The 12813-nt window shown below is 36.3% G+C and overlaps 3 protein-coding genes across 7 annotated transcripts; 2 read left to right on the forward strand and 1 right to left on the reverse strand.

Annotated features, from left to right (window-relative positions):
* Positions 602-3577, forward strand: LOC109722611 (mitochondrial outer membrane protein porin 1-like). Its single transcript, XM_020250704.1, has 6 exons — positions 602-795; positions 880-947; positions 1678-1788; positions 2062-2151; positions 2255-2463; positions 2916-3577. The coding sequence occupies exons 1-6, from the start codon at positions 753-755 to the stop codon at positions 3220-3222; spliced, it is 828 nt and encodes a 275-aa protein (XP_020106293.1). The 5' UTR covers positions 602-752; the 3' UTR covers positions 3223-3577.
* LOC109722499 (hypersensitive-induced response protein 1) lies at positions 4108-7897 on the reverse strand. 5 transcript variants are annotated; one of them, XM_020250581.1, is made up of 5 exons: positions 7856-7897; positions 6204-6417; positions 5351-5471; positions 4921-5109; positions 4108-4720 (listed from the first exon to the last, which is right to left on the reverse strand). In XM_020250581.1, exons 2-5 carry the CDS (start codon positions 6390-6392, stop codon positions 4365-4367), a joined length of 855 nt encoding a protein of 284 aa, XP_020106170.1. In that variant the 5' UTR covers positions 6393-6417; positions 7856-7897; the 3' UTR covers positions 4108-4364. The 5 variants fall into 5 exon arrangements, with proteins under 5 accessions (XP_020106170.1, XP_020106172.1, XP_020106171.1 ...); XM_020250583.1 differs by lacking the exon at positions 7856-7897 and adding an exon at positions 7729-7847; XM_020250582.1 differs by lacking the exon at positions 7856-7897 and adding an exon at positions 7490-7592.
* On the forward strand, positions 10788-12371 carry LOC109722347 (inactive protein RESTRICTED TEV MOVEMENT 2-like). The gene is made up of 2 exons (XM_020250379.1): positions 10788-10940; positions 11445-12371. Exons 1-2 carry the CDS (start codon positions 10838-10840, stop codon positions 12098-12100), a joined length of 759 nt encoding a protein of 252 aa, XP_020105968.1. The 5' UTR covers positions 10788-10837; the 3' UTR covers positions 12101-12371.

Here is a 12813-nt window from a genome sequence, read left to right on the forward strand (position 1 = left end):
ATACCAGAAACGTAATATTACGTACGAAAACAAACATAGTATTTTTCTATCATACTTTCTAACTGCATATAACGCAATCTGTCCTCAATTTCAAACAAAATCTAAATTCTAATGGTGGTTAATAAAATCTCTCCACAATCGCAGCCGTCAGATCCGAGAATACACTAATTAACTGACAAGATTATTCCACGCCACCAGCTCAAAAAGGGGGATTTTTTTTTTCCAGAGAGAAAAAATGGGGATTCGTATATAGCTATAATCCCTTTGTTTGCTTCCCACGAAACGAAAAAAATAAAATAAAATAAAATAAAATATCTTTTCCCCTACGAAAAGGAAAAAAAAAATTGTACAGGACCCCTCAATTATTGGCCATATTAAATTTACATCTCAACTTTTAATTTTTATAGATTTAATTTAAGCATTTTGATTAATATGATAATATTTTCGTAAATTATTTGCGATAACATCATTAGTTTTTAATAAAATTTTGTAAGTTTAAGGATCTATTTGAGAATTGCGTATAGTTGTGGAGTCTCTATATAATTTAACCAGAAAAAATCGAAATTATTTATCTTTTTCTAGAATTTCTTTTTCGCCTCCCTATTATAGTCGGAGCTCTACTTCCCCCTTTCATTTCCTCTGAAGCGAAAAAAAAAGAAAAAAGGAAAAAGTGTCGTAATTTCTCCTGCGCCGCTTCTGCTCGATTAATCCCTAGCTTTTGTTCTCCGATCACGTGTGAGATCGATCATACGATGGGGCCTGGTCTCTACTCCGAGATCGGAAAAAGAGCTAGAGGTTTTTTTTTTTTTTTTTTAAGCATTTTAAATGATGATCAGATCATTTTTGGCTATTTTTTATTTTTTATTTTTTGGTTTCCAGATCTTTTGTACAAGGATTTCCACACGGATCAGAAGTTTACGATCACGACCTACACCTCGGAGGGAGTTGTGAGTGATTCCTCTTTATTTACTGGTGTTATTTTTCGGTAGTGTTTGTTGATCTGTGTAATTAGTAGTATTCTCTTCATCAAATGCTAATGTGATGTTTCAATTTGTCGCGTAATTGTAATGTAGTGTTTGTTCGTAACTTTGTTTGCTTGGATATGAGCAAGGTATTGTGGATTTGTTGTTTTTACAGTGATTGGGTTAAAAAAGATGAATTATGAGATGTTTGTGTTGTTTCATGTAAGCAATTACTTCTACAGTGTGATGAATTACTAGTGAGGTTTCGCATTCCTATTTGATTATTTAGTGTGAACACTCAAAATGTGGGAATGTTGGACGTTCGAATAAAGATGCTTCAATTTGCAGTAAATTTTGCAGAGTTTGGTTGTATTATAATTATTATTTGCACTGTGCTCTTCTAGTTGTATGCAAAAAATATCCACTGATAGAGATTGAAAGTTTCTAGTTCCTATTATTTCTTTTTTGGATAGTTAAAGTAAAATATATTGAGATGGTTGTATTTGTTGAGCTAGTAATCTTTTATGAAGATGTATTAATTTTGGCATACTACTTTTATGGAAATATGATTAGATGCAGTGAAAATCTTGTCTCTTTTTCTTTTTCATCTATTTGGTAATTAAGTTTCTTCAATAATCTTAGCTAAGTTTCTGTCTTGTGACTGCGTTTTGTTTTGTTGATCTTATTCTTTTCACGTTCTTCTCCTTCTCTGCAGGCAATCACAGCCTCAGGCACAAAGAAAAATGACTTCATGTTTGGCGAGATTCAGTCTCAGCTAAGGAACAAGAATATCACTGTTGATGTGAAAGCAAGCTCAGACTCAAATGTAAGCCTCTTACGGTCCCTCTATCTATCTCTCATCTATATCCCCCTCTGATATTCTTGGTATATCTACATATTCTTGCTATTCTTCCTCTTGAGTTCATATATGCGGCAAACTAGTGCATAGGTTGATCAAAGTTTTTGATAATGAGATATAGTAATCTACACAAGCACGTCATGTGTGCTTTGATTAAATTTGTTATAGGCATTCAATGGGATGCCATTCTTATATTAACAGCAGTTCTGATTTTTTTTTTTCTTTTTTCTTTTTGGTCAGCTTTTTACAATTGTTACTGTTGATGAGCTTGCAACACCAGGTCTAAAGACAATTTTCAGCTTCGTTGTTCCAGATCAGAGGTCTGGGAAGGTAAAAATTTACCTTCATTTCTAAACAATTAAATAATGCTTATTCATGTAATAGTAAATAAGTGTTAACAGAGTGTGTTATCATTTCTATCTTGCGGCTGCAGGTTGAAGTTCAGTATTTGCATGATTACGCAGGCATAAACGCAAGCATTGGGTTGACGGCTAATCCCATTGTTAACTTTTCTGGTGTGCTTGGGACTAAAGCTCTTTCGGCTGGAGCTGATGTGTCATTTGACACTGCAACCGGGAATTTCACCAAGTACAATGCTGGATTGAGCATCACCAATGCTGATCTCGTAGCAGCTTTAACTTTGTGAGTTACTTCTCGAAGTTTTCTGATATGTCCATCAGGAAATACTGCTTAGTCTGCTATAGTTTGTTAATCCAGACTTTTTAAGTTTATGGTGTTTTAATAATTGCATACAAGATCTTCTTTGTATGCAACATATCCCTGCAAAATCTGAACATACATTCTTGTAAGGAACTTTAATTTCTTTCACATACCCTTATACTTGCAAAAAAATGGCCCGAGAAACTTCTCTAGTGTAAAACTATATTTCCGGCATGAATTGGATGATTCTCTAAAAGGAGGCTGCACTTTCAAGGGTATAAATATGAAAATTTAGATTTTACAGGTTTGTGCATGTAAATAGATAATTTTGCATGGATAAATATATAAGTAAAAGATCCAATGAGAATTCTGATTTTGTAATTCATGCATAATTAAGTTTTTCATTGGAAGTGATTGGTAAAGAATTGCTGTAGGAACAACAAAGGAGACAGCCTGAGCGCTTCCTACTACCACTCGGTCAACCCCTTGTGGAACACCGCAGTGGGGGCGGAGCTGACCCACAGCTTCTCGACCAATGAGAACACCCTCACCTTCGGGACGCAGCACGCTCTGGATCCTCTTACTACGGTGAAAGCCCGCTTCAACAATTATGGCAAGGCCAGCGCCCTCATCCAGCACGAGTGGCGGCCCAAGTCGCTCTTCACCGTCTCTGCTGAGGTCGACACCACGGCCATCGAGAAGAGCTCCAAGGTTGGCTTGTCTCTCGTGCTCAAGCCTTGAATGGGAGAAATTTTTTGAACCACCTTAAATGTGCCTTTCTTTGAAATGGTGTTGGAATTGAATAAAGTTGGAAGAGTGAACTTGTCCCAATTTCATCCACTGCTTTTTTTCTTTCATTTACGCTCTAACGTCACTGTTGCCTTTCACTTGTTTGGATAATTGAAAATTGTAGGTTAGTTTGGTGATTTGCGTAGATCTATTTGAATTTTATGATACTGTTTATTCCTTCCCTTCTGAAAGTAAACTGGATGTGAGCTAAGCCGATAACTACGGTACGATCTAATTCGTGGTTTTACGTGAATCTCTTGTAGCATACCATTAACATCTTGGATATTGATTTAGCTATTTACGATGATTTTGAAATCTTCTAGCTTGTGATTGTTGGTGTGGGGATCCAGCAGCTATATGTTAAGAGCGCTGACGATTTCCAAAGTTTACTTGGTTGCCTTGGTTCCCAATCTTGTTAATTTTTGCAGTTATGTTTCTACGATTTCTTAGTTGTTTTGAGTAAATCATTTCCGTTAAAAAGTTTGTGAACTAGGACGAATATTGTCATGTCAACACGATCCTGCCACAGGGCTATTGCTGATGAAGTTAGTGGGCTTTCTAATGCAGGCGTTTTAATTTGAACTGTTTTTCGGGAAATATGATCATGGATGGATGTTACTACATGTGGTAATTTTGGTGCTCCTTATTTTTGGGTTCATTATGATGACTTTAGTTTTGATGTTGTAAAATTGCATTTTAGCATATGAATTCCAGCGTAAACTTATCCACCATAAATGTCGAAGCATCTGAAGTTGCTGTGGTTGAAATATTGCCAAGATGAGTGGAAGCAATTTAGTTATTTTAAATTTAAAGTTACTACGATAATCATCGCCATAATTCAACAACAATTCAAAAAGTAAAACATGATTTGTCTTTTTAGCCAAAAGAAAATATTATCAAGCATAACACTTAACCGTATTAGACAAACATAAACACACCCCAAACACACTGCATTCTTTCACACCCTAAATATGAAACAGAGACGCTTTATAGGCGTCCCCAGACCCTTCACACGCTTCAGAACTAGAGAGCAGCACCAAAGAAGACAAATAAAGATCCACACACTGGACAAATGGACACAAATTTGATGGCAATTAGTGCTGAGAAGCTTGAAGCAACCCGTCGCGGATCTGAGTGGCGATATCCTTGACGGCCCCGGGCCCGTGTGGGATGAACACGGATGAAGACTTGGAGGCCGCGCCGATCTCCTTCATGGTATCAAAGTACTGCGTGATTAAGACCATGTCCATCACATCCTTTGCCGTCGTCCCTGGCACATTCACGGAGAAGCCGATAACACTGTCCCTCAGACCGTCTACGATTGCTTGCCTCTGGCGAGCTATACCGAGACCTGACAGATACTTGGCTTCTGCTTCCCCCTCTGCACGCTTTATTTGGATAATCTTCTCCGCTTCTGCTTTCTCATTCGCAGCCATCCTTAGCCTCGCAGCTGAGATAAAAATAAAAAAAAAAGGTTAAACATTGTAAATATCTGAAGTACGGAGAGTTTCGAGAGAAAAAAGGAACAGAACTAATTCTTTGGCCTTAGAACACGGCAAGCTGTGACAATAAATGCAATCAATTCAAGTCGAAGATACAAAACTCCTACATGATAAATAAGCATGGTTGAATGGTGATTTGATGGAGTACCTGCGTTGATTTCATTCATGGCTCGCTTCACGTGCTCGTCTGGCTCAATATCAACAATCAGCGTCTGCACGATTTCATAGCCATACGCTGACATGGCCTTCTCAAGTTCCTCTTCCACAGCTCTTGCTATCTCATTCTTCTGCTCAAAAGCATCGTCGAGATTGAGCTTCGGAACACTGGCTCTGATTACTGTGAGAAACAATCTCTCAATCCATTACGTAATTTAAGTAAAATTTCGGAAGCGACAAAAATTTGAAAAGTGGAGCTGAATGTAACAAAGAAGGTAATATTTAGATTAGATAATTTAAGTCAAAAGCTGAAATCTTTTCATTATTTGGATAGGTGCATATTTTTGGAAGGATTTTGACTGATAATGAAAAACTTGATAATTTCTTTTCAGGAACAGGATATTTTGCTGTTAGATGCTTACCATCAAACACATAAGCTTGAATCTGAGATTTTGCGTTACTCAGTTTGTAATAAGCGTCGCTCGCCTTGTTAGACAGGACACGATATTGAATAGATGCCACAACGTTAACGAAAACATTATCCTGCAAAAGGAGAGAAAAAATTTTGATTTACGATTGAAGTATTAAGCTACGTGAGATATTATATATTAATATGAGGGCTTATAGCTGCATATGATGAAACTTATTCACAATTATAATCTACCATCTAGTAGCTAGGAACGTTCGTCATGCTATGATGTGGTTATGGTGTTGTTAGTGCTCGGGAAAGGTTTAACTCCATAAAAGTAGATTTCTTTCTCAAATGATGTGAGAACAGATAGAATATAAAAAATGATATTGCTTTCAAAAAAGAAAATATATAAGCAATATAAAGCTGAGTCTATGACAAATGGGCAACCTGAAGACATAGACACCAAAAATATAAACTTTGAAAATGATCTAAATGTATATCTGAAACAGCATTTAGTAAATTGCCTTTTCTCACATGTAACACCATCATATTAGCAGGATCAGTGGCCCCCGAAATCTACTATCCTAAATTTAACCCCCTCAATGTTTAGACCTTAGGCACTTAATTCCCTTTCCAACACATTTTGCATTCAGAAATTATTAAAAGTGCTATATATGATATGAAATACCCGTTAACCCACTTTACGGTAGGGTTATGTGGTAACACTCTAAACATTGAGGGATAGAAAGGAGGTTAATTAAGTGCTAGTACACTAAACATAGAGGGATAGAAGGGGGTTAAGTGCTAATACTCTGAACATTAAGCGAGCTACAATTCTCGAATCAATAGAGTGAGAAATGAACCTTTGTCTTCGTCTCACATCGCACATCCAACTGCTGCAACCGGAGAGTGAGATAGCCTGCTACGCGCTTACCAGAAATCCATGGCAGGCAATGGCACCCTGGCTCGAGCACTTCATCATACTTTCCAAATTGTTCCTTGATAGCAACAGAAGATTGCTCAACCTGAATGCAGCAGAATGCCTGACCCATTTTTACCCTTCAAATTTACCACCACCTGAGTACAATCGTAATGCAAGGGTTCATAAAAAGTATTCGGAGCAGGTTTAATCCATCTCTATTTTCTCCACAAACATAATATGGATAGATTAAACAAGTTTTATGACACAAACATAGGGGACAGATAGAGGACAATCTTTTCTAGACCAAGAGTTTTGAAATTCTGCTATGCTTGCTCAGTAAGAACACTGATCATATTTAACAAAAAGAAACGATTTTTACCAACAAAATCAGAATTTTGATAAACCAATGGTAGGATTCAAATAAGTTCCATGAACCCACAAGATAACCTCATCTTAGTACAAAAAAGAAAACAAACTTATGTGAGAACAAACAAGGCAAAGATTACACGAAAACCAAATACCTGATCTAAATGGCGAAACTGAGATAACACAATCAACTGAAATGAAAGATAAGGAATTTATAGGCGGGCAGCGATATCATCCACTTAATTCTCCTCCCAAAAAAAGTCAATGCATATCTAAGTAAATACCAACATATTGTGGCCACTCTTGTAGATTTTAATTTAATACGTAGAGTCTCGGCTCAATAATTAAGCGAAAAGAACCCGAAAATGAAGGCGAGGAAAATGCATAGAAACTATCAAAAACAGATAAAATTGGAAAGAAACTTTAACAAATGCCAATTGCATGCCTTCCAAAGAATGAATTGACTTATGACTTAGTCTATTTGGAATGTTCCTTAGAAACTTCCCAACTATTCAAACAATTCATGATGAATCAATTCCAATAAAACCACAATCATAACTTATAGCATTATTTGGGCATTAATTATACATAAATGAACATCTAAATCAAGGTGGAAAATCAGGCTCAGCATCCAATGGCCACAACAATCCAGATAAGAGTGACAAAAAAAATAGTTTGAATAAATTATTACAACGTTTTAGTGGGCCAGTGTGAATGTAGGCAACAACTAACAAGCAAACACAACTAAGAAAATATATCAACAAAACACAACTCAGAATGTGATCATTGGCATATACTGTAGAACACAGGGTGATTCAACACACAGTATAAAATTGTATTTTTTATACAATCACTACTTACAATCAAACATCTCTAAAGACAGATACCCCCAAATTAAATGTGAAATTGGAAATTTTGGCATCAAAGACTCCCCAAAAAAAAAAAAAAAAAAAAAAAAACTGGGAAAACAGGTGCCGAGGACAAGGGAATTGATTGAGAGGAGCATGGAGAATAAGTCCAAGAACAATGGGTTTGGGGTTATCACCATCATCACAAGAACAATAAAAGGCAAGGAGATGCGTATTTTGCTCAATTATTACCTTGAATGCGTCGCCGAGAATAAAGGGAAAGTGAGAATAACAATAGGAATAAAAACTTTATATATTGATCCAAAGAAGCATATACGATATATCCTAGTAATTATAATTTTCTAATCTAATTTTTTACCTTTAAAGCCGCGTGAACACACACACACACACAGTTTTTTGTTTTTTTTTTTTTTTTTTTTTTTTTTTTTTTTGATGATTTTTCTGCGTAGAGAGATGGTTTCGAGGGAACATAACAACGAGGAGGGCGAAAGCGACGTTTGCGTGATAATTTATCGAAGTATTCGTGGACCGGTTGTACCACGTCAGCTATTGTTTTAATTAAATAGTAGTTGTAGAGATAGGACCAAGCACCGTATTATTATAGGGAGGTCTACGAATGACGTGGTGAACCGAGTTCACGTAGAATCCACGATGGAAAGAGAATAGCAAAGCGATGGGCGCGTTAGCGCCTTAGCGGCTTTTCTGTCCAGCTGCGAAATCGCCCAAAGAGATGCGCCGGGAATTCGGCGGGCCCCACCTCAGTTTGCTGACGTGTCGGGTTATTATTCGCTCCAAACGATATTCTCCGTGTATGATTTTAAAAGGATCCGGATCTTTGCTTTGATGCGTCGGGGTCCGGATAGGAATAGAACGGGTCCTCGTGGGAGTAGGTGATTGTGGTTATTGGGACCCACCTCAGATATATATATATATTTTTTGTCATTTTCCCCCTCTGATTTGAAATGATATTACCAAAAGATATTAATGCAAATAATAACAATTTTAATCTAATCTAACAAACTTTTAGATCATGGTTTTTATTTTCTTAAAAAAATAGATAGCACGCTATCTGCTTCATTCATTGGAAAGATGAATTAAGCTACAAGAGTGGGGCAAACAGACCCTGACAGAGATCAGATAAAAAAAAAAAAAGAAAACAAGTTAAGTTGCGAGGATAGAGTCCCACTACTTCAGAAAAAGTTTGAATCTGTAAACCGTTAGCCTAGGGTCCGGAAGAATATTCCTGAAGATTATGTCATTTCTGACCTTCTAGGTAGATCATGATTTTTATTCAAGCTGATTTATTCTTAATCTTTTCTCATTTATGCATGTTATTACCTACAAAGCGATTGAATATGGCGGAAAAAGTTGTCCGGACAGATCTGAATCAACCGAAATATTTTAAAGTTCTTCGTGATTTGTATGATGTTTTTTTTTTTTGATGATATAACTACAGAGTTCTTTTTTTTNTTTTTTTTTTTCGAGAATCAAAAATGGGCATAATATTATAGATAGTGTAGATTGAAAGGATGAGGATAGTTGACAATGAGAGGTACCTTCCTCATGTAGTTGTTGTTAGTTTGTTTTTGTGTGTTTTTGAAGCAGCTTCGTAGACTATTAGAATGAGGAACGAACTTATTGGATTTTGTAACACGCAGTGACAGTATTTGTTCGTATTTTTCGTATAAGCAACTCGCACTAGAATGCGATGAGCCCCGAATCGTAAAGATTGATTCATGTGTCTTTGAATCATCCACAAAGATTTTCTAATACTTCAAACCTACGGTAGATCGAGCTATGGAAAAGTTAGATCTATAATTCACCATTCAAGACCTTCTAGAAGTAATAGATTAATGAAAGATGCGGTTTCTCTGTCTTACAAGAGAGCTCACGAATTGCTTACAAATTTATAAATATTTTTTTCTATTTTTTTTTTTCTTATGCTCCTTAGGAGAGAATAGTCTGTATATAACCCTAATAGGTGAGTAAAAGATTAGGCAGAATTGATTTATAATTTCTTATCTAATATGGTTAAAATATATCTCTAATTAGCTTTTCAATTTAAAAACGGAATTAAGTCTAGTCCGATTAAATAAAATAATAACTGTCGGATCGAGTCCGATTATGACGCACCCCATTCTAAGTCTAGTCCGATTAAATAAAATAATAACTGTCGGATCGAGTCCGATTATGACGCACCCCATTCGGTTTTAATCGAATGCCAACATATTCAAAAGGTGCTTTGAGAATCAACATTACGATCAGGGTTCGAGGTTTGAAATGTGCTTAAATTTGAGACTCGGATCTTTAATTTTTAATTTAATATAAAGAAGTATTTGAAAATGATATTTGCAATTATGGTGGCCTATTAGGAACATCAGAATTTAAAAAAGAAAAATCAAAGAGATATTAGGAATCGTATGTCTTGGTTCTCAATCAGGCCCATGGAGTATTATAGTGTAAATTCTGAGATGGGCCAGGTCTTCTTGGACCAGCCCTACCCATTTACACTGACAATTTCCGAGGGCCTATTTGGTTTCGAGACCCATCTCAAGCTAAAAAACAAAACAGAGTTAGGGAAACATAAACAGAGAGATATATTTTTTCATTTTCCGGTAGGACTGTAATCAATATACTGTAATTGATTCATTCCGATATATAAAATACGATATTACGTATGAAACAAATTATATTTTTTTAATTGTATTAACCTTATTAAGTCACATTTCAAGTATGGACAAGTTAGTAGGTTTGATTGATTTTAAACCCTTTACTATATCACTGCTTGTATTTTCCCATTCTGACAGTTGTATAATAGCTTCAAAATGATGAGACCTAACCTAATATGTCATCTGTGTGTGACATTGCCTGTAGCCCCCCTACCTCGAACTCCCTTAAGTAGTAAGAACCTAAATATATACTAAACCCGTATGCGCGAGCACAAGTTCCGAATCTTAGCACACATAAAGGCTCAAACTTCTGACCTCATGAGCAGCTATCTGGCTACTAGATACCAAACATTAAACCCATCTAAACCATTTGACAAAAAACTTGGAAGAAAGGGATGCTCTTATCCCTTTTCTTAATCAAGTGATCAAACATTTGTTTGATAGGTAGGAAATATGGAAAGAAAAGCCAACATTTCAAGCTTAGAAGAGCAAAGGATCTTACCTTTCCTTTGATCTCAGAGAAGATAAAAATACTTCTGAAGAGAAGTTTGGAATAAGCTCCGAGGAGTGCAATCTTGTTTTTTGGGACTATATAAAATGCATACATTCATTTTTAGCACACAACATAACATAGAGGAGAATACGAAAAGAGCTATTGATACTCAGTGTTCATGGCTAGCAAACAAGGAAAGGTTCTAGAGACTCAAATTCTCGAACCGAAAGTCGAGTGGTATGAAGATACGGAAAATCATGTCCTCCGTGTTCGTCTTCCAGGTATGATGATGCCACCCAAAAGCACTTTGTTACGAAGTTTTTATTTAAATAGCGCTTTTGAGAAATTATTAGTGAACTTTTTTTTTTCGTTGATATATTCCATTCGGCAGTTTCTTACAATGCCTTTTCTTTTAGAGTTCAGAAGCTAGTTGTGGTTTTCAACTGCAGACGATAGTTTTGATGCTTTTTTTTTTTTCTTCGGTTTTTGTTTGCCAATTGATCTTCTAGCTATTAATAATTTCTCGGACAGAAAAATTGTTCTAGAAACCGTGCCAAAGAGGCATATATTCTGTTCCCTATGTTATATTATATCGATGACAATACTCAATAAGTTACACTGAGGTCGCAAAAGAAAAGCTAGAACTTTCAATAGAAAAGAAAGAAACAACCTCCGAATAGTTTTTTAGACGAAAAATGAGTATTCGGACTAAGAAGCTAACAAATTCGGAACATGAATTCTTCATTGTATGATTTTTTTTTGGTTCTTTTATATGTTCAATAAAGGTTTCAAGAAGGACGACTTCAGGGTGCAAATCGATAACTTCGGTAATCTAACAATAAAGGGACAAAGACCATTAGGCGAGAACAAATTGGAACTCTTGCATAAGGTTCTCCAAGTTCCCAGCAATTCCAATGTAGACAAAGTAACCGGGAGATACGAAGGGGATTGTCTCTCGGTAACCTTTCCCAAAATCCCTGCACAAGAAAAGGAACAAGAGAAAGGAATGGAAGTGCCGCCGCAGAAAAGGAAAGACGAGAAGGAAGAGAAGAGAGAGGAGAAACCCCCTCAAAAGGAGGGGAGAGAAGAGCCGAAGAGCCGCGACGAGAAGTTTGAGAAAGACTACGGTAGTCCCGACAAGAAACCAAAGTACGTTAGCGAAGAGAAGGAAAAGAAAGAAGAAAAGGTTGAACAAAAGGAGGAGTATTCTAGACCGCAAGAAGCAATGCCGAGAAGCAGCGGAGTGGGCGAAGAGGCGGGGCCGAAGAAGAGAGAGGTGGCAACTGCATGGAAAAAGAAAGTTAAGGAGGCGATTGAAGGATGGTCCGACTACGAATTTTTAGATGATCTAAAGGAAACAATCTGCAAGAAAAAGGAGGTCATTGCTGTAGCTGTTGCTGCATTCACTATCGGGTTCTACGTATCTCGAAAGCTCAAGTAAAACAGGGTGTGAAAGATAGTATCATGTAAATAGCATGTGATATGATTCACTGTGATAAATTAAGAACTGTTAATATTTAAGTAGTTCTAAAAGATTATGATTGTTTAGGTGCACCTGGATCAGTCCTCTCACTGAAGACTCTGGAAATATTTGAATAGTGAGTGCAGCAAATACAGCAGCAAAAAAATATATTGATGCTGAATACAGCGAAATGTATATTTCATACATGTCTAAAGAATAAATTCCGTTTTACTTGTGATGTTAGATGAAATTACCGGAAGATATATTCAAAGTTCTTACAGATTCGATAAGCATAGTGAATTTATACCCATCTCATGCAAGATTTATTTAAAAAGGGTAGTAATTACAAATAGAAAAGAGAACTTCCTATGATGGTAAAGGTATCACTTTCACCTTGTCATAAATGCTTTCTCTTATAATAAAAGGAAGCATGAATACTATCACCACCACTCCCATCTCCATGAGCTAATATGTGTCTCTCTTTGGTTTGGTTAGTGTCGCAAATCTCATCTTTATTCCATTATTGTTCATATAATACATGTAAGATCACAATTAGTGGTCCATTATTGAAGCAAATGGTCTAAAGAGGTATAATCACCAAAGGTCTCGTAGAATTGATTCTATCTTTCATCAAATAGTTACTTTCAAACGGTTGTGTTGAAAGAGATTAGAAGCATCTCTAATATCTTTGT

This window comes from Ananas comosus, linkage group 16 (genome assembly GCF_001540865.1).
Source record: "Ananas comosus cultivar F153 linkage group 16, ASM154086v1, whole genome shotgun sequence".
Taxonomy (NCBI): Eukaryota; Viridiplantae; Streptophyta; class Magnoliopsida; order Poales; family Bromeliaceae; genus Ananas; species Ananas comosus.